The sequence below is a fragment of the Dama dama genome, chromosome 18 (assembly GCF_033118175.1).
Source record: "Dama dama isolate Ldn47 chromosome 18, ASM3311817v1, whole genome shotgun sequence".
Taxonomy (NCBI): Eukaryota; Metazoa; Chordata; class Mammalia; order Artiodactyla; family Cervidae; genus Dama; species Dama dama.
The window spans coordinates 38195018-38217835 of record NC_083698.1 but is presented as its reverse complement, the minus strand read 5'-3'; the positions used below and the strand labels follow the sequence as shown (position 1 = coordinate 38217835).

General features: G+C 36.2%; 1 protein-coding gene across 3 annotated transcripts in view; it reads left to right on the top strand.

Annotated features, from left to right (window-relative positions):
- LOC133072175 (platelet glycoprotein 4-like) overlaps positions 1-15604 on the top strand; it is a 43944-nt gene extending 28340 nt beyond the window's left edge. For all 3 annotated transcript variants that reach the window (XM_061165147.1, XM_061165148.1, XM_061165146.1), the window contains 8 exons: positions 1857-1903; positions 5535-5604; positions 8307-8494; positions 9487-9605; positions 10833-10906; positions 11506-11560; positions 12390-12554; positions 14984-15604. In XM_061165147.1, coding sequence (XP_061021130.1) covers positions 1857-1903; positions 5535-5604; positions 8307-8494; positions 9487-9605; positions 10833-10906; positions 11506-11560; positions 12390-12554 — 718 coding nt within the window. In that variant the 3' untranslated portion in view covers positions 14984-15604. The remainder of the gene's footprint in view (positions 1-1856; positions 1904-5534; positions 5605-8306; positions 8495-9486; positions 9606-10832; positions 10907-11505; positions 11561-12389; positions 12555-14983) is intronic.
- Positions 15605-22818: the final 7214 nt, after the last annotated feature.

Sequence of the window (22818 nt, the reverse complement as noted above, 5' to 3'; positions counted from 1 at the left end):
GCTGTGGGGACGGGCTTGCGCCGTGGGGACCGGCTGGCGCTGCCGGGAGCGGCTGACGCTGCCCTCTCCGTCTGCGCTGCTCAGGCTCCCGGCTGTTCTATATGGAGCGCGCTGCGCGAGGTTCCAGCCCTCAGGTGTTCCCCAACAGTGCCTTCCCCGTCAGAGCAGTCCAGGCAGCCAGGGGCTTGGTGGGCGCACTCTCCCCAGGTGTGGCGCGCCCACTCCCTTCCACGGACCCAGTCTCAGTTTCCGATGGCGCCAGTCGGGTGCCTGCGCCTTCTGCCCTCCGCGTCCCCAGCCCCAGCCCGCACCCGCGCCGGTCGGGTGCCTGCGCCCTGTGTCTCACTGCGACCTTCCCCTCCCCCCTGCCTCCTGCCTCCAGCGGGGCTGGGCCGGTCCGCAGCCTGCGAGCTCTTCTCTGGTATTTCTCGGTCTCTTTGTTCTGCGAACGGCCGGCAGTGTGTTCGGGCCGGTTAATTTACTCTCTCTCTTTTGGTCTCCCACAGTTCAAGTTGGCAACTCATAGAAGCTCCCTCCGATTGTCCTCAGGGCACTCAGGCCCAGACCCTACCCCAAGCAATGCCGCCTAAGACTTCCCGGGACGGATCTCCGTCCTTAGCTCTTTTGTCTCACTTTTTATCTTTTATATTTTGTCCTACCTCCTTTCGAAGACAATGGGCTGCTTTTCTGGGCGCCTGATGACCTCAGCTAGTGATCAGAAGTTGTTTTGCGAAGTTTGCTCTGCGTTCAGTTATTCTTTTGATGAATTTGTAGGAGAGAAAGTGGTCTCCCCGTCCTACTCCTCCGCCATCTTGGCTCCTCCCCCCCACATATTCTTTTTTAATAGAAAAGTCTAATGGAGAAAAAAAGAAACACTTCCAAATGCTCATTTTAGGGGAATCACATCGGTGTTTGCATATGGAGGACAGTGAGCATTGCTTCCATTTCAATATTAGAGAGAGGTCTTGAGGAGAATTACTAAGTGCTCCTAATTAGAGTAAGAATTTCACAAGAGTTTGAGATTAGGACAAGTTAATTTAACTGACCATGGCAAGACTAAACATAGCAGGCTGAGCAGCTTATTCTTTTTAAAAAAGAAGCAAAAACATGCCTTGACATCTTACTGGATGATATGTTAGGAGTGTGAAAAACTCATTTTCCATCACCAAAAAGTGTCTGAGTGTGCAGAGAAACTATCACCACTATTGTTTTCATTGTTTCCATATGTAAATATATATATACACAAAAAATTTATGTAGGTACCACAGTATAAATTAATAAACTTTGCCCTATTTAAATGCCAGTACACACAAGAGTTAAAAGAAGTGGAACATATAAATTGATTATCCATGTTTCTAATTTCTATTGATCCAACATCTGCTTCTCTTTCTTTCCTCCTCCAGACTCCCTTCTTATCCTTCATACTGAGTTTATATCAGTTAACCATTTAATATCTTCATCCTATTCAGTGTGAATAAAACATACTATCAAATAATCCATTTCTCCCTCAGTGGGGAACTTTCTCCTAAAAGGTCAAAATTTTGGACAAATATTTCTCAATTTTCTTTTTGCAGAACTGTTTCTGCTCCATGTTTCTAATTAACAACATTTGGCAGTTTTTCTTTTATAATCTGGTCACTTAATGGTTTCAGGCACTTCCTTTATCTCAACAAGATGCAGACTTCAAGCAAAACATAGGCCAAATGGCTTAAAACATTTCTTAAACTTAGCATTTGTCACATCTAGGCTAATAAATAGTTGTTATTTTGTCAGACTTACTGAATCATAATAGAAAAAGTGGTGTGAGAAAGGTGCTCTTCAAATGATCATTTTCTTTTTTTCTTCTTATTCCTAAGGCATCTCTCCTATTGGCCAAGTTATTGTGGCATGATTAATGGTACAGGTAAGAGTATATGAAAGTGAAAAAGAAAGTGTTAGTCACTTAGTCCGGTCCAACTCTTTGCAACCCCATGGACGGCAACCTCTGTCCAAAGAATTCTCCAGGCAAGAATACTGGAATGGGTAACCATTCCCTTCTACAGGGGATATCCCTGACTCAGGGATTGAATCCGAGTCACCTATGTCGCAGGCAGATTCTTTATCATCTTTATCATCACCAGGGAAGTCCAAAAGAGCATATGGTTTGTGGTAAAAATCACAGTGAAACCAACTGCTTTTTCCCCAAAATCCACTTCCACATCTACAATGTTCTGGGAGTTGAGGTTATGCGTTTACATATCTCTGTATCCCTACAACGTAATTCAGAGTCTCTATTTTTCTGTAGGCTTAGTAAATGCATGTGTAATGTGATGAAATTTCTCAAAATTAGCCATCAAGGATGAGCCTTTACTTCATTCCGGGGAAACATTTGCTTTGTACACATGTAATAAATTCCTTCCTGACCACAGAAGTAAAACATTAGAGATGTTTAGAGTAGTGATTACACCTCTTGTAAATACTGTATAGATAATCATTTAAAATGGAAAGAATTAAAATATCAACATAATTACAAAAGGTAAGTTATGCCTCCAAAGACTTCAAGCTGAAGTAGAATCAGTGAACTTTCAAGCAGAGCTCTATTTTGAATAAGATGGTCAGAAAGAGAGAGAAAAGGACAACAGCAACAAAAATAAGGTTACCTGTACCCTAACCATGAGAAATGTATGCAAAAATGAACATTCTGAATTAGAGTTAGGAAAAAGTACTATGTACTTTAGATTTAGAGTATGGTTAGATCCAGTTTATTATTCTCCTTGAAGTAAAGCAAATATATGCCTACTAGTTGAAGAAGTACGATTATAAAAAGCTAGGTGAATCAAATGCCATGACGTGAGCTTTCAATTGCTAAGAAGCAGAAAGTGAGAGTCAGTCATGTCTGACTCTTTGTGACCCCATGGACTATACAGTCCATGGAATTCTCCAGGCCAGAATACTGGAATGGGTAGCTGTTCCCTTCTCCAGGGAATCTTCCCAACCCAGGGATTGACCCAGGTCTCCCGTATTGCAGGCACATTATTTGCCGGCTGAGTCATAAGGGAAGCCCAAGATACTGCAGTGGGTAGCCTATCCCTTCTCTGAGGGATCTTCCCAACCCAAGAATCGAATGGGGGTCTCCGGCATTGTAGGCAGATTCTTTACCAACTGAGCTATTAGGGAAGCCCCGAAGAACAATATAATGTTTATAAAGTCAGTTAGGCAATACTTTATAGCAAAGTAATATAATGAAGATGAAAAATGTTAAATACAAAATTAGATAAAAGGTAGGGAATAAAAAGCAAACATGGGAAATGTTTACTTTTCCAAATGTGCTGATGAGTTTTGCATGTTTACTTAATTTTCTACTTTCCTTAATTTTTAACACTCAGAAAAAAGCAGCAAAACCATTATTAACTTTGCTTTGTAGTGCACTTTGAGTCATGAAGTATATGAAGAAATTCCTTTTAAGCAGTTCTTTCTGCCAATAAATTGTCAAGTGTACCAATACCACTAACTCTAGTAATTTCATAAGCATAAACTTCATACTGTACCCTCAGATACAGACAGAAATATACTGTTGTTTAGTCATTAAGTTCTATCTGACTCTCTTGAGACCCCATGGACGGTAGCCCACCAGGTTCCTCTGTCTATGGGATTTCCCAGGCTAGAATACTGGAGTGGGTTGCCATTTCCTTCTCCAGGGGATCTTCCTGACCCAGGGATCAAACCTGTATCTCCTGAATTGCAGGCAGATTCTTTACCACTGAGCCACCTGGGAAGTTGAAATATACTGTGCTTCTCCTAAATAGTAAAGGGGTCTTCATGGATTTAAGAAAAAATATTAAACATTTTTTGTCCAAAACTAAGAAACAAAGACATTTTTTTTAAAAAAGGAGGTAGAGAACATATTAATGACAATAACATAAATACATGAGCACCAGGCACAAAGTTAAAAGTAAGAAGAAAATAGCAGTAAAATAAACTAGGAGCAAAGGTTGATTGTACAGGCCAGGGTCTCTGATGAAACCCTGTGAAAGAGATTCTTGGTTATGGCACTAGGAAAAGAGACTAATGAAATGAAAAGGCTCTAAGGAGTTTTAATCATGATTTTGAAGCACTTCCTCTACCTTCTTCAACAAATTTAAAGAGACATAAACTGATTATATTGATTTACATTTGATTTACATGTATTAAAGAAAGAGAGCCTGGCTAACATCAGTCTTCTTATGATCATGACCCACTGTAATTGCTGGTCTCTATGACATAATCTTCAATGATATTTCATATGATTTTTTTAAAGATTTTCAATGCATTATTTTCTTTTATGACTAAGGTATTGGGAAGGCAGTCATAGACAATGCCCATTCAGGAACAATCTTGGGAATTTAAGCTAATTTTCAATATTCCATTCTCTCAATATCATGATCTAATTCACTGCGATCATCTGTTGTATTTCACTTATCATAAGAGTGTAAGGGTAATGAAATAAGATCACAAGGTTAGCACGGTTGCCAAAAAAGAGCATGTATTCATAACTGAAGGATTGGTTTTGCTGTTTTGAACAAACACATTCAGTGGTGGCTCATTTTGCTGATATGTATTTATGGAATAAATGGAGGAATTATCTAGCTATTTCTTCTTATATCCACTGTATGCCATGGATTATAACTATAGTGTTCACTTTCTAAGTTGTGTACAACTCTTTGCAATCATATGAACCTAGGAGCCTGCTAGGCTCCTCTGTCCATGGGATTTCCCAGGAGTGGGTTACCATTTCCTTCTCCACAGGGTCTTCCTGACCTAGGGATCAGATCCACACATCTTGGTAGGCAGACAGATTCTTCACCCCTGAGCCACCTGGGAAGTCCTCATAACCAGAGCAGAGATACAATAAACTCAGCAAATGTCCTTTTTAGTTTCATGTGTGCTTTCCCCTACCACATTCAGGAAATTCTATTTAGTGAGAGAATTCAATACATGACTTAAAAATATTAATCTGCTGTTAGGGCAGATGAATGAATCACTATATAAAGTAAGAACAACATTTACCAAACAGGAGTTCCAAATGAACCTCAAGGTAAGAAAAGTGCTACTCTACATACATGGTGGGGATTTAAAAAAATAAACACAATCACAGTTTTAACAACATGTGGTTTTGCCATTGTACACATTTTAAACTTTAAGGAGTAGGAAAAGTTAATATGAATGGATACCAGTGAATGTGTATAGTAGATAGACTTGCTGAATATGGTAGCTACTAGCCATATTCACACCTAAGCAGCCAGTACAAATGGAGATAGGCTGTAAGTAAATATTAGATCTGGAGTTTCGTTAATTATTATGTTGATTACAAGTTAAAATTATATTTTGGATATGGTGGGTGAGATAAAATATACCTGATACTTGCTTTATTTTTAAAATGTGACTACTGGAGAATATCAATGTTATAGTACAGTTTGCATTATATTTCTCTTAACCAAGCTGAAATCAAGATTTCTAGATTTTTCTAGGACACATACTCCACCTAATCCCTTGCAATTGGCTTGATTTCTAAATAGATGGAGCCTCATTTCCACCTTTCATTGAGAAGAATCGGGTACTACAATTCTTTTCCTCTGACATTTGCAGGTAAGACAAAGTCACTGATATAGTTCTGTAGAATTCTTTCACCAAGTTACAAAACACAGACCCAGAAGTTCATACTTAACAATCATAGTATTGGAGAAAAATAAAATATATTCTCTAGGAAGTTTTTCTTGATGTATTAAAAAATAAATATAGAATTCATAATATGTTATTAAGCTTTTTAAAAAATTGAAAGTTGTAGAAGAATATTTTGCATAATGCAAATCATTTTCTACTTTTTCATTTCTATGCAAGACATTCTCTTTCTTTTGCTAAACTAGTAAAATGGTAGGGCATGGCCCCACCAGAGCAGCCTCATTCTCAGTGTGTTCACAGCACCCTTATAGACATCAAGAAACAGACTGTTCTTACAGAAAATCATTAAGGCAACAGAGATACTAAATGACATAACAGTGCAATTAGACTTAATTGGTATTTTTAGAACATTACATCCTAAGATAACCAGGCTACTGTGTATTCCTTTCAAGTGCACATGGAACATTCTAAAGGGTAGACCACATACTAAGACATATAATAAGCCCAAACAAATGTAACAATTTCTAAGATGCTTAGAAATTACTTTAAGCATCTTTTATGACCACAATGGCATAAAACTAGAAATCAACCACAAAAAGAGACATGAGAAAAGATGATTACATGGAGACTAAACAACATGCTACTAAAAAATGAAGAAAAAAAAAAGATCTATGATGAAATCAAAGAGGAAATTAAAAATACCTTGAGACTAATGACAATGAAAATATAACCAAACAAAATCTATGAGATGCAGCAACTGCAGTCATAAGAGGGATGTTTATAGCAATATAGATCTTCCTCAAAAATAAGAAAAATCTGAAACAAACTAACTTATCTAGAACACACACACAATATACACAAAAATAAATGCAAAATGGCCTAAAACCCTAAATATAAGAAACAACACCGTAAAACTGCTAGAAAAGGACCTAGGCAAAATATTCTCAGACATAAATAGTAGCAATGTTTTCTTAGGTTAGTGTCCCAGGCCAATAGAAGTAAAAGCAAAAATAAACAGATAGGACCTAATAAAACTCACAAGCTTTTGCATAGTAAAGGAAACCATAAACAAAATTTAAAAAGGACTTGCAGACTGGGAAAAATTATTCACAAACAATCAAACTCAAAAGGGCTTAGTCTACAAGAGATACAAACAGCTGACACAGCTCAATATCAAAACAACAACCACCCAATCAAAAAATGGGCCAAAGACCTAAATAGACATTTCTCCAAAGAAGACATACAGATGACTAACAGGCATGTGAAAAAAATGTTCTACATTGCTAATTATTGGAGAAATGCAAATCAAAACTGCAGTGAGGTATCACTTCACACCAGTCAGAGTGACCATCATCAAAGCATCTACAAATAATAAATTCTGGAGAGGATGTGGAGGAAAAGGAACCCTTCTATACTGTTGATGAGAATGTAAACTGGTGCAGCAATTACGGAAAACAGAATGGAGGTTCCTTAAAAAAAAAAAAAAAGAGTTGCCAGCAATCTTACTCCTGAACATATACCCAAAAAAGCCAAAAACTCTAATTAGAAAAGGTATATGCACCCCAATTTCTTAGCAGCACTATTTATAACAGGCGAGATATGCAAGCAACCTAAATGCCCATTAACAGATGAATGGATAAAGAAGACCTGGTGTATATATACAATGGACCATTACTCAAGTCATAAAAAAGAATGAAACAATGCCATTTACAACAACATGGATGAATCTACAGATTACCATATTAAGTGAAGTAAGTCAGAGAAAGACAAATATGATATCATTTATATGTGGAATCTTAAAAAATGGTACAAATAAACTCATTTACAAAATGGAAATAGTTTCACAAACATTTAAAATCAACTGACAGTTGCCAAAGGTGAAAGTGAAAGAGGGTTAAACTAGGAGTCTGGATTTTAACATAGACATACTATTTATATAAAATAAACAACAAGGTCCTAGTGTAAACCACAGGCAACTATACTCAATATCTTGTAATAACCTATAATGGAAAAGAATCTGAAAAAGAATGTGAAACTCTTTTACAACCTCATGGATTGTAGCCCTCTGTCCAGGGAATTCTTCAGGCAAGAAAACTGGAGTAGATCACCATTTCCTCCTCCAGGGGATCTTCCCAACCCAGGGATCAAACCCAGGTCTCCTGCACTGCAGGCAGATTTTTTACCATCTAAGCCACAAGGGAAGCCCAGTCACATAAATATTAGAAACTAGCTCTGAAAATACCTTCAATATAACTACTCCATAGTAATTCTGAAACAAAAAATTATTCTCAGAAGAGTTTGAAAACAAAGGTAAAAATAGTTCATACTCAGGTATTGAGCCCTGGTGTGTCTTAAAATGGGCTTCCTTGGTGGCTCAGACAGTGAAGAATCTGCCTGCAATGCAGGAGACTTGGGTTTGATCCCTGGGTTGGCAAGATGCCCTGGAGAAAGGAATGGCTACCCACTACAGTATTCTTGCCTGAAAGAATTCCATGGACAGAGGATCACAAGAACTTTATTTCTAGGGAATTAAGCAAGAACTCTAACAAGATTATATCCAGTTTTTCTAATTTAAAGCAATAATATAAATTTTAAAATAAGGAAAAAAAAAGAATCTCCAGAATGAAGTTGAGGTTCCCTAAATGAAGCTCTTTCTTATCTGTGTTTAGGTCATTTTATGCTGTGTTTGGAGCCGAAATTAATCTAAAAGGAATCCCTGTGTATAGATTTGTTCTTCCACCCAGGGTTTTTGCATCTCCACTTCAAAATCCAGACAACCATTGTTTCTGCACAGAAAAAATTATCTCCAAGGATTGCACCTTATATGGTGTGCTAGATATTAGCAAATGCAAAGAAGGTATGCAAAAGTTCTCATGTCACAATTCATGGCCTAATCTGCAATATTCTTTAAAATGTAAACTTCACTCAGGATTCCTTTTTTACCAGAAATCTAAAGTGAGAAAGTAGTAAGGGCAGAAAGTAAGTGTAATAGTAGGATTTTTTTTTTTTTTTCATTCTGTCCCATTTTCAAGGCCCCAGTTGTTTCCATGTTGCAAAACTTCGTTTAGATAAAACCACACTGATACTTCCCTGAACTACTTTGGAAACGTTTCTTTAGGTCCTATGCTCATTTTTTAATTATGTTATTTTTTCAGTTGTGTGAATTCCTTGTATATTTTGGATGTTAATCATGTGTTTTGCAAATATTTTCTCCCATTCCATAGGCAGTCTTTCATTTTTGATGGTTTCCTTTTCTGTGCAGAATCTCTGCTCCTTTCAGATATAGAGCAAAATGAAAATAATTCCCAGAATACTCTGAGCATCCTAATTTATCTGACATTTTTCTAACTTTTTTTACCCTAGGAAATGGTAAATAAAAGTAAGCATATTTCAAGATGTCTCTGAAACAAAAGTTGATTCAATCAATAAATTAGGAGTCTCTCTCATTTTGCTCACCTTCTTCATGTCGGAGTAGGTGAGACTAAAGAAAGAAAAGCCGAGTAGGTGATAATAAAGAAAGCCTCTTAAATAAATTCTCAAAGACATATTACTGTCTGAAACATGAAGGTATATGGTTGTATTAATAACTTTGTGTTCAGTAGCTAAGCTTTATATATTGAACATAAACACTTAAGGGATGAACAACAGAAGTTTATGTTTTATTTTTGATCAAAAGTGATCAGATGTGATACTTTTCCCTCACCCTTATCCCTCAATTTCTATTCAAAGCAACTCTATGTTTCTTTTTCTTTAAGTTAAAAAGCTTTATTTTCAAGGAAATCTTTTCTGAGTGCTATGTGAAATGAGGAAAACAATTTATCCCAAACGTTTCTTGAACACTGTTTTCAGGAAAACCTGTGTACATTTCACGTCCTCATTTTCTACATGCAAGTCCTGAAATTGCAGAACCTATTGAAGGCTTAAGTCCAAATGAAGAGGAACATAGCACATACTTAGATGTTGAACCTGTAAGCAAATATATTATTGATCTGATTGGTTTAGTACGTTTTATTGAAAGAAAAATTAAATTCTCTTCTTTCTGTTAATCACATTTATTGATCATATTTATTACATCACAATCTAGATAAATTGATTTTTTAGTGAATTATAGTTGATTTACTATGCCATATAATTGCAGGTGTATAGCAAAGTGGTTTAGTCATATTTATATATACATGTGCACATACTTATATATATATATATATATTACATATATATAGATATATATTTCAGATTCTTTTCCCTTATTAAAAAATACTGAGTGTAATTCCCTGTGGTATATAGTAGGCTCTTATTGATTATCTATTCTACATAGAGTGACGGGTGTATATTTACTTACTTTTGCTTCAAGGAAAATAATGTTGGTTGTCTTCCTATTGCTGCTTATGAAATGCCAAAGTAATTCTATTTTAGTTTTGCAACATATAAAGTTTTATAAGCATTTTTAATTGTTCATAATGCATGAATAGAAATGATGGATATGATTCTAATTGAATTAAAACAATTTAGTATAAATTACAATTTTATGCTCATTTTATACTTAACTGTGAATATTACTTATATGAAGGGACACTGTAGATTACAAGGAACTAAAAGATTTTTTGGGTATATGTGCATTTAAAGCAAGATATGTTATACTTAGCATAAAGAAAAATCTATTAAGTTTCCTATACTGTAACAGTTTCAACTTTATTTCAAATACTCTTCCTTTTCAAAAGTTAAATGGTATGCCAGAATTTTAATAGCCACATTTCATTTTAAATAATACTAGAAGTAATGCTGTAATTATACTGATGATACATGGGTTCTGACTGAATATATCTTAGACCATATATAGTTCAGGATTTAAACTGACTATATGAGTTCTAGATTTCACTACTATTGTTGATTTCCCAAAACCAATTCAGATAAATATCACAAATCTAACTAAAACCTTGATAGTAGTCTGGGCAAAGAAATTGTGTGTGTGTGTGTGTGTGCGCATATATACACATGTGTGTATATACTCATGCATATGTACATAAAATGTAATTATGATGTTTTATGTACATAATATTTAATATGTTCCATTAATTAATTAATTTCATAAGTTTTAAGTACTACAGTTTCACCTTAGTTTCTGTAACAAAGTTTCGCATATTATAAATGAATTATTTAAAAGAAGTTGGTGATTATTTTAGTTTCTCTTTTTTTAGATAACTGGATTCACTTTACAATTTGCACAACGGCTGCAGATCAATATACTAGTTAAGCCAGCAAAAAATATTGTGTGAGTCTCTTAAACAGGTTCATTCAATTTTTAGAATTTTCTTGTCAGAAAGTGAGTACATGTATGAAATTAAATGTTAATAGTATAAAATTAAAACTTCTCTTTGGCTTAATATCATGAAATCATTACTAAATGCTTATAATTTTTATCTGTAATTTAGAATTATATCTAGTACATATTGAAATGGCATTTATACATATTCTGGAGTTAGTATTTGGTGACACCGTTCATCTTGCTAGCTGTCCAAATATTTCCATAACAATTGTTTTTACAATTCAAGTTTACTGGGTATAAATTGTCAAAAGGGAAAATATACACTTACAAAAAGTTAATCTAGTTAGAAACCTGTATTAGAAAGATTTATAAGAATGAAAGATATCTGAGAAACAGACATATTAAAATTTAAATGATTCATTACAGGGAACAAAAAGTCAAGAAACTTAGTAATTTGTAATTTTTTAGAATGTAATTTTTTAGAATTTTTAAAATGTTCAGAAATTTCTGAACACTTATTTACACTAGCAGTTACTAACATTTGTATTAAATATTTTTATCATATTAGTATATATTTTCATAATTATTTTCAATGTTTATTACAGAGCATTAAAGGGTCTGAAGCACAACTATTTGGTGCCTATACTTTGGCTTAATGAGGTTAGTATTTTTATCTATTAGTCACCAAAAATGATAAACTTCCTACATAGAAAAAGCTTTCAATGTTTGAAAACAGAATATACATGTATAGAATTTGAAGTTGTATATGCTTCCATTACTTATATGAGAGAGTTTATATATTATTAAATATATAAATATTTTCAGGAACCAGGCTACACAGAAACATCAAGGTTTACATTAGTTTCCAGTGCTTTTATTTCTGGAAAATGAAGTACTTCCTATAATTTTATATTATTTTCATAATATGACTGGAAAACATTTTTCTTGTCATACTGCTTGTGCTAGGAAAGAGGCATGGATATATGCAACTCCAAGAACTCACTGTGAATATTGCAGTGATAATAAAAGCAAGTCAAGCTTACAATGACCAAGTAAGAGTAGGTGTCAGCAGTCTATCCAAGTACCTGACAAGATATTTTTAGTACAAATCATGGAGTCCATTAACCACAGAATTAGGAAAAGCACTGCAGAAAATTTTAAAGGAAAGAAACTGTTGACCTTTGCCATTTCCCTCTGTCACTAGCAAACATCCTTTGGAAAATAAAGATATTTCCATGAGACTGTTGTATAGATCAATAAAGTCAGTGCATATAACATGTTCAAGGGAGGAAAATTGTATTTCTCTTTCTAAATATTCAATCTTGACACTTATTGCCATCTTTGATATGCAAAAGGACTTTCATTGGCTTGTCTTATAGATAACTAACACAGTGTTTTGAAAAAGGACTGATATAAAAGTGGAGAGTTTTGAGTAACTTGTTAATAAGCTAATGAAATGAAATAATGCTAATAGTTATCTTGATTGCAGACTGCCACTATTGGTGATGAGAAGGCAGAAAAGTTCAGAAATCAAGTAACTGGAAAAATAAACCTCCTTGGCCTGGTAGAAATGATCTTAATGAGTGTTGGTGCAGTGATGTTTATTGCTTTTACAATATCATACTGTGCATGTAGACTGAAGAATGCAAAATAAGTAAGTAAAATATGTAACAATATATATATGGCTTTAGTAACATTCATTTATATATTACTCGCTATTTCATCAAAAAGGGGTTACAAGTTAGGCTGTAAATATTACTGCACATGTCTGGCCAACTATCATTTCTGATACATTCTTGAAGTTTTGATGCTTAATGAAAATTAAAACATCAATGAATCTGGGAGGAATGGGCTAAAATAGGAAATTGTCACATGATGTGTGACAAAGAATATTGCACAAAAGCTATGTATATACTTTTTCTTATTTCTAGCTAGTTGATTATATTAAAATTACAGCTAATTAACAGATAACTAAGGAAATGTATGTAAAATTGAAAATGATAGATATTTGGGGAGACTGGAATTTACAAGGGAAAAGAAAATAAAAAGGAAAAGTAAATAAGCTAAAAATTAATGAGAAATGAAAACTCAATAAATGGTAGAGATAAAATAAGATAAAATATGCCACTTTAAAATGAAAATAGCATATTAATATAAACAGGATTGTTGCATATATACATGCTATCCAAAATCACCATGTGCACCACAAATGTGTAATGTGGAAGCCCTAATGAATGATTACAATACATGAGCTTAAACTGAATATAACAGTACAAGAAAACAGAAGACAAACAATGTTTGACACAGTAAAATTAAGTTACTCAGAGTTTACAGGAAAAATCAGATAAATACAGACAGATTTGAGTTTTGGCAAAAACTATAGAGGTGTTTTAAGCCTCTGTGTTTTAGGTACTACTGCACATGCTCTCTTGTACATAGAGGAATGAATGCCTGAATGTATCTTCCCTAAGCCTTTCTTTAATAATCATACATGGCACAGGTATGACCCATAGTTTCTATCTGCCATCTTTCCAGGAACATAAAAAAATATATACAATCAAAGTTAAAGCAATATACTTGCTATAAAAAATCTATAACTTAAAACAAGTCTTCTTGCTATATGCTTCCAATCCAACTGTGGATTTTAAGCTGTCTTATGTAGAAATTCTGGAGCTGCTACTGATAATTACTGAGCTTTTAGTACGTGCCAAAGTCAGGGTAACTATTTTACACAAATTATCACAGCTATTCCCTAATAATATTTTATGAGTTTCCAATAAGCAAGGATTCATCAGCATCCACTGTAAATTATGGAGTCATTTCAGAAAGTCATAAATTTAAACAGAGCAAAATTGCCCATTTTCAAATGATATCAGTCAAAGTGAATGTAAAAAAAAAAAAATGAAGTGGAAAATTTGGACCAATATTTTTTTGGGGGATTGAGATTTTGAGTTTGAACCTAAGAAGGCACCTCAATCTTTCTTTCTGATTTCTGTCACTACTTACTAAAAAGAATATGGAACAATTCTGCATACAATCCATTTGATAAGAATGTATTCAAAATGCTAAACTAATACACTCACATCATAACACATAAAGGATATATTGCATCACCTTTAAGACCTGTCACCAGTCTAATAACAAATGAGTTATGATTAAACAAAGTAATCCAGACAATTTATATAATAAACAAAAACATCATCCACTGAAAAATCAAAACATAATAAAAGTTTGTTCAAGTGGAAAAACATGCTTTTCCAAATGTAGTGCAATAGTGGTAATTTTTTTTCTATATTGTTCTCTATTGAAATTACATGAACAATTACATCATTGCTTAATGAGCCCTGAACATCAGTTATCATGGTCTGTACCTGGCTATATGAAGGTGAAAGGCTGAAAACTTCCCAGAGTTCCTTTCTCAACATGTATTAATATACTGGTTCCCCTTAACATCTGATTGTTATAAGGAAAAATTAATGCTCTTTACACAATGACATATTTTTTTCTTTACAGATAGAGAAGAAAATTTTTCTATGTAGATTCATTTATTTACTAGATTTAGAAGAATCACAGATAATAGATTTTCTTAAACAAGTCTCAGTTTTGAATATCACAATAATTATGCCTTTTGGAAGATTTATAGATAATTGAAAAATAAGGAGATGGATGTACTAGAAGGAATAGAGCAAAGATGGCAGAGTGAAGGTGTGGTTTTACTCAATGGATCACAAACAGAGTAGGCCAACAGTCTATTCTAAAGTAGCAGTACATACACATTAAACGGAGGATGCTCTGAAGGGGCAGCAAGGAGTGGAAACGCTCATTCAGAGTGGATTTAATGAGTGACCCTCCTTATCTGATTGTGTGCAGCTCTTAAGAGCTGGAAAGGAAGCTTCCATGTTCCCTGGAATGGGAAAATAATTGTTTTATCCAGGAAGTGCATCACAGAATTTTTCTCTCCAGCTTGAGAAATTGGGCTAATTACTAGAAAAAATGACACCTTCAGTATACAGAATTTAAACATTACCTGTTTCATTTTTCCATGGCTTTCTGGTAAGTACTCACCTTTCTTTTCCTTTCCAGGAAGCAAATGAGTCTTTATGCACCAGTTACATCAGGACCATTATTAATATCAACCTACAAAATGAAGATATAATATGGCTTATTTTTGGAAAATACCTTATAGTTGAAGAAATGGTATCACTTTTTTTTTTTTTTGCACTGAGTACCAGCACATTTCAAAGGATTATTAAAATGCCATTAAAATCCATACTTTGAACAACAATAAAAGCACCTTTTAAAATTCAACATGTTCACAATGGAATGGATTTCAGTTTCTGCAGATGTGGCTTGGGTACGATCCAGTATTTTTATTTCTCCATGGGATCTTTCCAACCCAGGGATCAAACCCAGGTCTCCTGCATTGCAGGTGGATTCTTTACCAGCTGAGCCACCAGGAAAAACCAGCTCTTCTGGAAATCTGAGCTAATTTTCATCTTTCTACTCAGTTGCATACAACTTATGCTTGGAAACTTCAGAATGCTGTGCTGGTACTAAGAGGTGTAAATGATAATGCAGATATTATTGTGTGGGAGATCATCAAGTATATAAAGTGCATCCATAGTTATTTGTTGTAATATTTCTTGCTTTCATAGTCACCTCAGAAAGACTGGTCTCAAACATTAAAACATGCTGTTCTCAAAACCCTGTGCTTTGTCCAATTCTTGCTGTGTCACAAACATTTACTCTAGTTTTCTATCTGATTATTCTATCTGAATTTTTATTTCTTTATGAATCTCTATTTCCTTCTAAAACATTATTTCTAAATTCAACCTTAACAAGATTTTTTCTTAGCTAATTTTTGAGCCAGTTGGGGGAAAAGGAAATAAAAAGATACTTGGCCATGCTTTAGAGTTGCAGGACTTAAAATCTGATTATGAAGGATCTTTCCTTTTCATTAGATGACATGTTGGTAGGAAACCCTGCTTTCCTCAGGAGGGGCTCACTACTGGTTGACACTACAAGTCCTCCTAAAAAGGCTCCCCATAGAAAGGAAGATAGACCACATTCTTCTCTGGGTTTCATACACAGGTTTATAGCATAAACTGTTGGTAACTAGTCTGCTCGGATAATAAGATCCAGAATAATTTAGTTTCCTCATGTTAGCTGCCAGGCTAAACCCTGAAAACCTCACACTGAGATACCACCAATTCAGAATGATATTTTGAAAATCTGAAGATACTCAAAACATATTGATGAAATGTCCTGGCATTTAATTGGGAGGGAAAAAGTAACCTCCCAATGTATGGAAATGTACGACCTGAGACATTCTCTTCAGATACTTAAAAGTCTACTCTAATAAAAATAAATGGGAAAAAAAAGTCTACTCTCTTTGCATTAGGATATCTATGGACATCCTAGTCTAAGAGAAATACAAAGGAAACTTTACTTCTTAAACTAAGTAGGACTGGGTGCTGTAAAGTAGAAACTCCTCAAAAGAAGTGGATGAAAATTACATATCTACCTCATGACAGAACTGCATAACCAATCAACGATTCACTTTTAAATTTTCATACAGAAATGTATCCCATTGTACGTAGGTATAAGGAAAATGATTTTGACTTACGTGTCTATAGGTAAATACATGCATATTCTAAACTCTATCATTTCTCACCATGTTTTTTCTAAATTCTATATATTATTTATAAAAGGAACAACAACTCATACTCAAACATTAGTAAAATACATAAAAAAATACCCAATAGAAAATATACTTCCTTTAATACGTGAGACATAGATATTTTACACGAAAAATGGATTTGGATGTGTGTATGTTTCTGTGTGAATGTGCGTGTGCTGAGTCGGGAGTGGCATTTTTGGAAACGTATTAAGCATGTGACTTGTTTGACCAAGCAAAGTGTACCTGTACACACAGATGAATCTTCATTCTCTATTCCATAGAAAATCTGTATTATTTGGTAAAGTGGCACATTTTCATTCTAAAGTAGGCTTAATCTCTATTAAACTACAGTTGTTCAAAACTGAAGTTTGAAAATGAATAGCATATGCAAAGGAGTTAACCTAAGTTAGGAATCTATAGCATCTTAAAATGGGTGTGTGCTGAAAGGAATGTGAAGAAAGAGAACAATCTATACAACTTTCAGTTTTCAGGAAAAGAAGTATAATTTCAGGGGAAAAAAAGGTGTAGTAATAAGGAAAACTGGTTATCCATGAAAATTTGTTCTTGTGAACATGCTGGATATTTGCATTTGGAATTTTACACGTGCAATAATCTGTCTACCTTAACCCATTATCAACATCTGAACTACACACTGACCATATTTAGAGCTGGAGTTTGCTGCAGGTGTGTTTCAACTGTCAGTTCAGCGTTTCTGGTTGATGTGCAATGCATCAGATACACTGTGGCTGCTTTCTCTTTGTCTGCCTCTTCAGGTCCATCTACAACTCTAACTAACCACTCCACTTCAATAATCACTGTCCATTACATATTTCTGCATATATAAATGGGTTTACCTATGACTGCTTTTCTGAATTATTTGCAGCAAGCTTAGCTAAAGAACTAATAAGGAGTTGGTGTTGAATACTGGTATCAACATATAGGCGTACTCTGCTTTTTCCTTTCCTGTTTCAAAGGCAGCTGCAGTTTCAAATATTTGTGAAAATAAAAAACTCCCTTTATTAGAAAATGACTTTCTTTCCACTCATAATTTTAACTGTGCTTTACTTCAATACTCCTTGATATACTACTATAATTGTATATTTGCTGTTCTGTCTATATATCAGTTTTGACATACTAACTCCTATTTTCTTTTCCCAACTGTTCTCAGATGCTAGTAAGCTTATGTGCACAAATTTCAGAAATGCTCCATTCTACACTCTCAAGAAGAGAACTGTGACATAGTTAGGACAGACATAAATGTTTTAAAGTCGTGTTTCTTTAACTGTGTGAAATCTGAGTCAGGTGTATTAGCATCACCTATAAACTTGCTAAAAATGCAGAATCTCAGTTGCCAACTCAGACCACACTGAAACAGAACCTGTAGTTTCAAAGGAAACTGTAGTTTCAAACCTTATCTAAAAAGATAAAGAGAGCAAAACTACAGAAGTATAATGAGATGAGTGGAAATCCAGCAGACTTTAAAATTTGCTATAAATATTTCACTAAGTTTTGCCCATTGCCTGTTGAGCTTGTAAACACTATTTTCAGATGGTTCAGTTCAGTTCAGTCACTCAGTTGTGTCCAACTCTTTGCGACCCCATGGACTGCAACACAACACGCCTCCCTGTCACCAACTCCTGGAGTTTACCCAAACTCATGTTCATCGAGTTGGTGATGCCCTCCAACCATCTCATCCTCTGTCGTCCCCTTCTTCTCCTGCCTTCAGTCTTCCCAGCATTAGGGTCTTTTCATATGAGTCGGCTCTTCGCATCAGGTGGTCAAAGTATTGGAGCTGCAGCTTCAGCATCAGTCCTTCCAATGAACACTCAGGACTGATCTCCTTTAGGATGGACTGGTTGGATCTCCTTGCAGTCCAAGGGACTCTCAAGAGTTTTCTCCAACACCACAGTTCAAAAGCATCAATTCTTCGATGCTCAGCTTTCTTTAGAGTCCAAAACTCACATTCATACATGACTACTGGAAGAACCATAGCCTTGATGAGACGGACCTTTTTTGGCAAAGTAACGTCTCTGCTTTTTAATATGCTGGCTAGGTTGGTCGTAACTTTCCTCCCAAGGAGTAAACATCTTTTAATTTCATGGCTGCAGTCACTATCTGCAGTGATTTTGGAGCCCCCAAAAATAAAGTCTGTCACTGTCTCCACTGTTTCCCCATCTACTTGCCATGGAGCGATGGGACCAGATGCCATGACCTTAGTTTTCTGAATGTTGAGCATTAAGCAAAATTTTTCACTCTCCTCTTTGAATTTCATTAAGAGGCTCTTTAGTTCTTCTTCACTTTCTGCCATAAGGGTGGTGTCATCTGCATATCTGAGGTTATTGATATTACTCCTGGCAATCTTGATTCCAGCTTGTGCTTCGTCCAGCTCAGCATTTTTCATGATGTACTCTGCATATAAGTTAAATAAGCAGGGTGACAAAATACAGTCTTGATGTACTCCTTTTCCTATTTGGAACCAGTCTGTTGTTCCATGTTCAGCTCTGTTACTTCCTGACCTGCATAGAGATTTCTCAAGAGGCAGGTCATGTGGTCTGGTATTCCTATCTCTTGAAGAATTTTCCACAGTTTATTGTGATCCACATAGTCAATGGCTCTGGCACGGTTAATAAAACAGAAATAGATGTTTTTCTGCAACTCTCTTGCTTTTTTGATGATTCTGCAAATGTTGGCAATTTGATCGCTAGTTCCTCTTCCTTTTCTAAAACCAGCTTGAACATGGGGAAGTTCATGGTTCACATATTGCTGAAGCCTGGCTTGGAGAATTTTGAGCAATACTTTACTAGCGTGTGAGATGAGTGCAATTGTGCAGTAGCTTGAGCAATCTTTGAGCATATTCAGATGGTAACAGGCATCTGTAGGTTCTATATGGTAGAGGACAGGATGAGGTGGCAGTAACTTTATACTCTCAAGATTTCTGAAACATGTTATTTGCTTTGCTTTACAATATACATGACAAATATTCATGTTTACTGTATGTAAAGTAGGAGATAGGTCACGGGTAGGGAAGAGATACTAAACTCTGGAGATACTCACCAGAATTTATCTGAGATGGAAATTATGCATTGGAATAAAGGCACTCTTCAGGACCCTGGAGTTTTATATATCACATAAACTATAAGAAATATATCAACAGCCACAGAGCTTTGCTGCTGCTGCTGCTAAGTCGCTTCAGTCGTCTCCGACTCTGTGCGGCCCCATAGACGGCGGCCCACCAGGCTCCCCCGTCCCTGGGATCCTCCAGGCAATACTGGAGTGGGTTGCCAGTTCCTTCCCCAGCCACAGAGCTTCAGCCCCACCGTAGAGCTGCCAGAACTTACACAGACCTGGGAAATAGACTCTTGGAGGGCTCAAACAGAACCTTGCATACACCAGGACCCAGGAGAAAGGAGCAGTGACCCCACAAGAGCCTGACCTAGACTTGCCCGTGAGTGTCCAGGAATCTCCAGTGGAGGTGTGGGCTGGCAGTGGCCTGCTGCACGGTTGCGTGCACTGAGTGTAGCAGTGCATGCATGGGACCTTCTGAAGGAGGTCCCCATTATCTTCATTACCTCCACCACAGTTTGGGCCCATAAATAACAGGGAGGGAAAGCAGGCACACCCATCAAAGGAAAATTGGATTAAAGATTTACTGAGCATGGTCCCCCTATAGGAACAAGAACTAGTTTCCCCCTCAGTCAGTTTCTCCCATCAGGAAGCTTCCATAAGCCTCTTATCCTTCTCCACTGAAGGGCAGAAAGAATAAAAACCACAATCACAGAAAACTAACCAATCTGATCACATAGACCACAACTTGTCTAACTCAATGAAACTACAAGCCATGCTGTGTTGGGCCACCCAAGATGGACAGGTCATAGTGGAGAGTTATGACAAAATGTGGTCCACTGGAGAAGGGAATGGCAAACCACTTCAGTATTCTTGCCTTGAGAACCCATGAAAAGTAGGAAAAGGCAAAAATATAGGACACTGAAAGATGAACTCCACAGGTCAGTAGGTGCCCAACATGCTACTAGAGAAGAGAAGACAAATAACTCCAGAAAGAATGAAGAGATGGAGCCAAAGCAAACAGAACAGCCAGTTGTGGATATGACTGGTGATGGAAGTAAAGTCCAATGCTATAAAGAGAAATATTGCATACGAACCTGGAATGTTGGGTCCATGAATCAAGGCAAATTGGAAGTGGTCAAACAGGAGATGGCAGGAGTGAACGTTAACATTTTAGGATCAGTGAACTAAATTGGACAGGAATGGGTGAATTTAGCTCATGTGACCATTATATCTACTACTGTAGGCAAGAATCCTTTAGAAGAAATGGAGTAGCCATCATAGTCAACAAAGAGTCTGAAATGCAGTACTTGGATGCAATCTCAAAAACAACAGAATGATTTGTTCGCTTCCAAGGCAAACCATTCAATATCACAGTAATCCAAGTCTATGCCCCAACCAGTAATGCTGAAGAAGCTGAAATTGAATGGCTCTATGAAGACCTACAAGACCTTCTAGAACTAACACCCAAAAAAGATGTCCTTTTCATTATAGGGGCCTGGAATGCAAAAATATAAAGTCAAGAAATACCTTGAGTAATAGGCAAAATTTGCCTTGGAGTACAGAATGAAGCAGGGCAAAGGCTAATAGAGTTTTGCCAAGAGAATGCACTGGTCATAACAAACATCCTCTTCCAACAACACAAGAGATGACTCTATAACATGGACATCACCAGATGGTCAACGCTGAAATCAGATTGATTATATTCTTTGCAGCCAAATATACAGAAGTTCTATACAGCCAGCAAAAACAAGACCAGGAGCTGACTGTGGCTCAGATCATGAACTCCTGATTGCCAAATTCAGACTTAAATTGAAGAAAGTAGGGAAAACCACTAGAACATTCAAGTATGACCTAAATCGAATCCCTTACAATTATACAGCGGAAGTGAGAAATAGATTCAGTGGATTAGATCTGATAGACAAAGTGCCTGAAGAACTATGAATGGAGGTTTGTGACACAGTACAGGAGGCAGGGATCAAGACCATCCCCAGGGAAAAGAAATGCAAAAAGGCAAAACGGTTGTCTGAGGAGGCCTTACAAATAGCTGTGAAAAGAAGAGAAGCGAAAGGCAAAAGAGAAAAGGAAAGATATACCCATTTGAATGCAGAGTTCCAAAGAATAGCAAGGAGGGATAAGAAAGCCTTCCTCAGGGATCAATACAAAGAAATAGAGGAAAACAATAGGATGGGAAAGACTAGAGATGTCTTCAAGAAAATTAGAGATACCAAGGGAATATTTCATGCAAAGATGGGCACAATAAAGGACAGAAATTGTACTAACAGAAGCAAAAGATATTAAGAAGAGGTAGAGAGAATACACAGTAGAAATCTACAAAAAAGATCTTCACAACCATATGATCACTCACCTAGAGCCAGACATCCTGGAATGTGAAGTCAAGAGGGCCTTAGGAAGCATCTCTGCAAACAAAGCTATTGCAGGTGATGGAATTCCAGTTGAGCTATTTCAAATCCTAAAAGATGATGCTGTCAAAGTGCTGCACCCAATATGCCGGCAAATTTAGAAAACTCAGCAGGGGTCACAGAACTGGAAAAGGTCAGTTTTCATTCCAGTCCCAAAAAAAGGCAATCCCAAAGAATGCTCAAACTACCACACAATTGCACTCATCTCACACGCTAGTAAAGTAATGCTCAAAATTCTCCAAGCCAGGCTTCAACAGTACGTGAACCATGAACTTCCAGATGTTCAAGCTGGATTTAGAAAAGGCAGAGGAACCAAAGATCAAATTGCCAACATCCGTTTGATAATTGAAAAAGTAAAACAATTCCAGAAAAACATCTGCTTTATTGACTACACCAAAGCCTTTGACTATGTGGATCACAACAAACTGTGGAAAATTCTTCAAGAGATGGGAATACCAGACCACCTGATCTGCCTCTTAAGAAATCTGTATGCAGGTCAGGAAGCAACAGTTAGAACTGGACATGGGACAGTGGACTGGTTCCAAATAGGGAAAGGAGTGCATTACGTCAAGGCTGTATATTGTCACCCTGCTTATTTAAATTATACACAGAGTACATCACGCAAAATGTCAGGCTGGATCAGGCACAAGCTGGAATCAAGATTGCTGGGAGAAATAGCAATGACCTCAGATATACAGATGACACCACCCTAATGGCAGAAAGTGAAGAACTAAAGAGCCTCTTGATGAAAG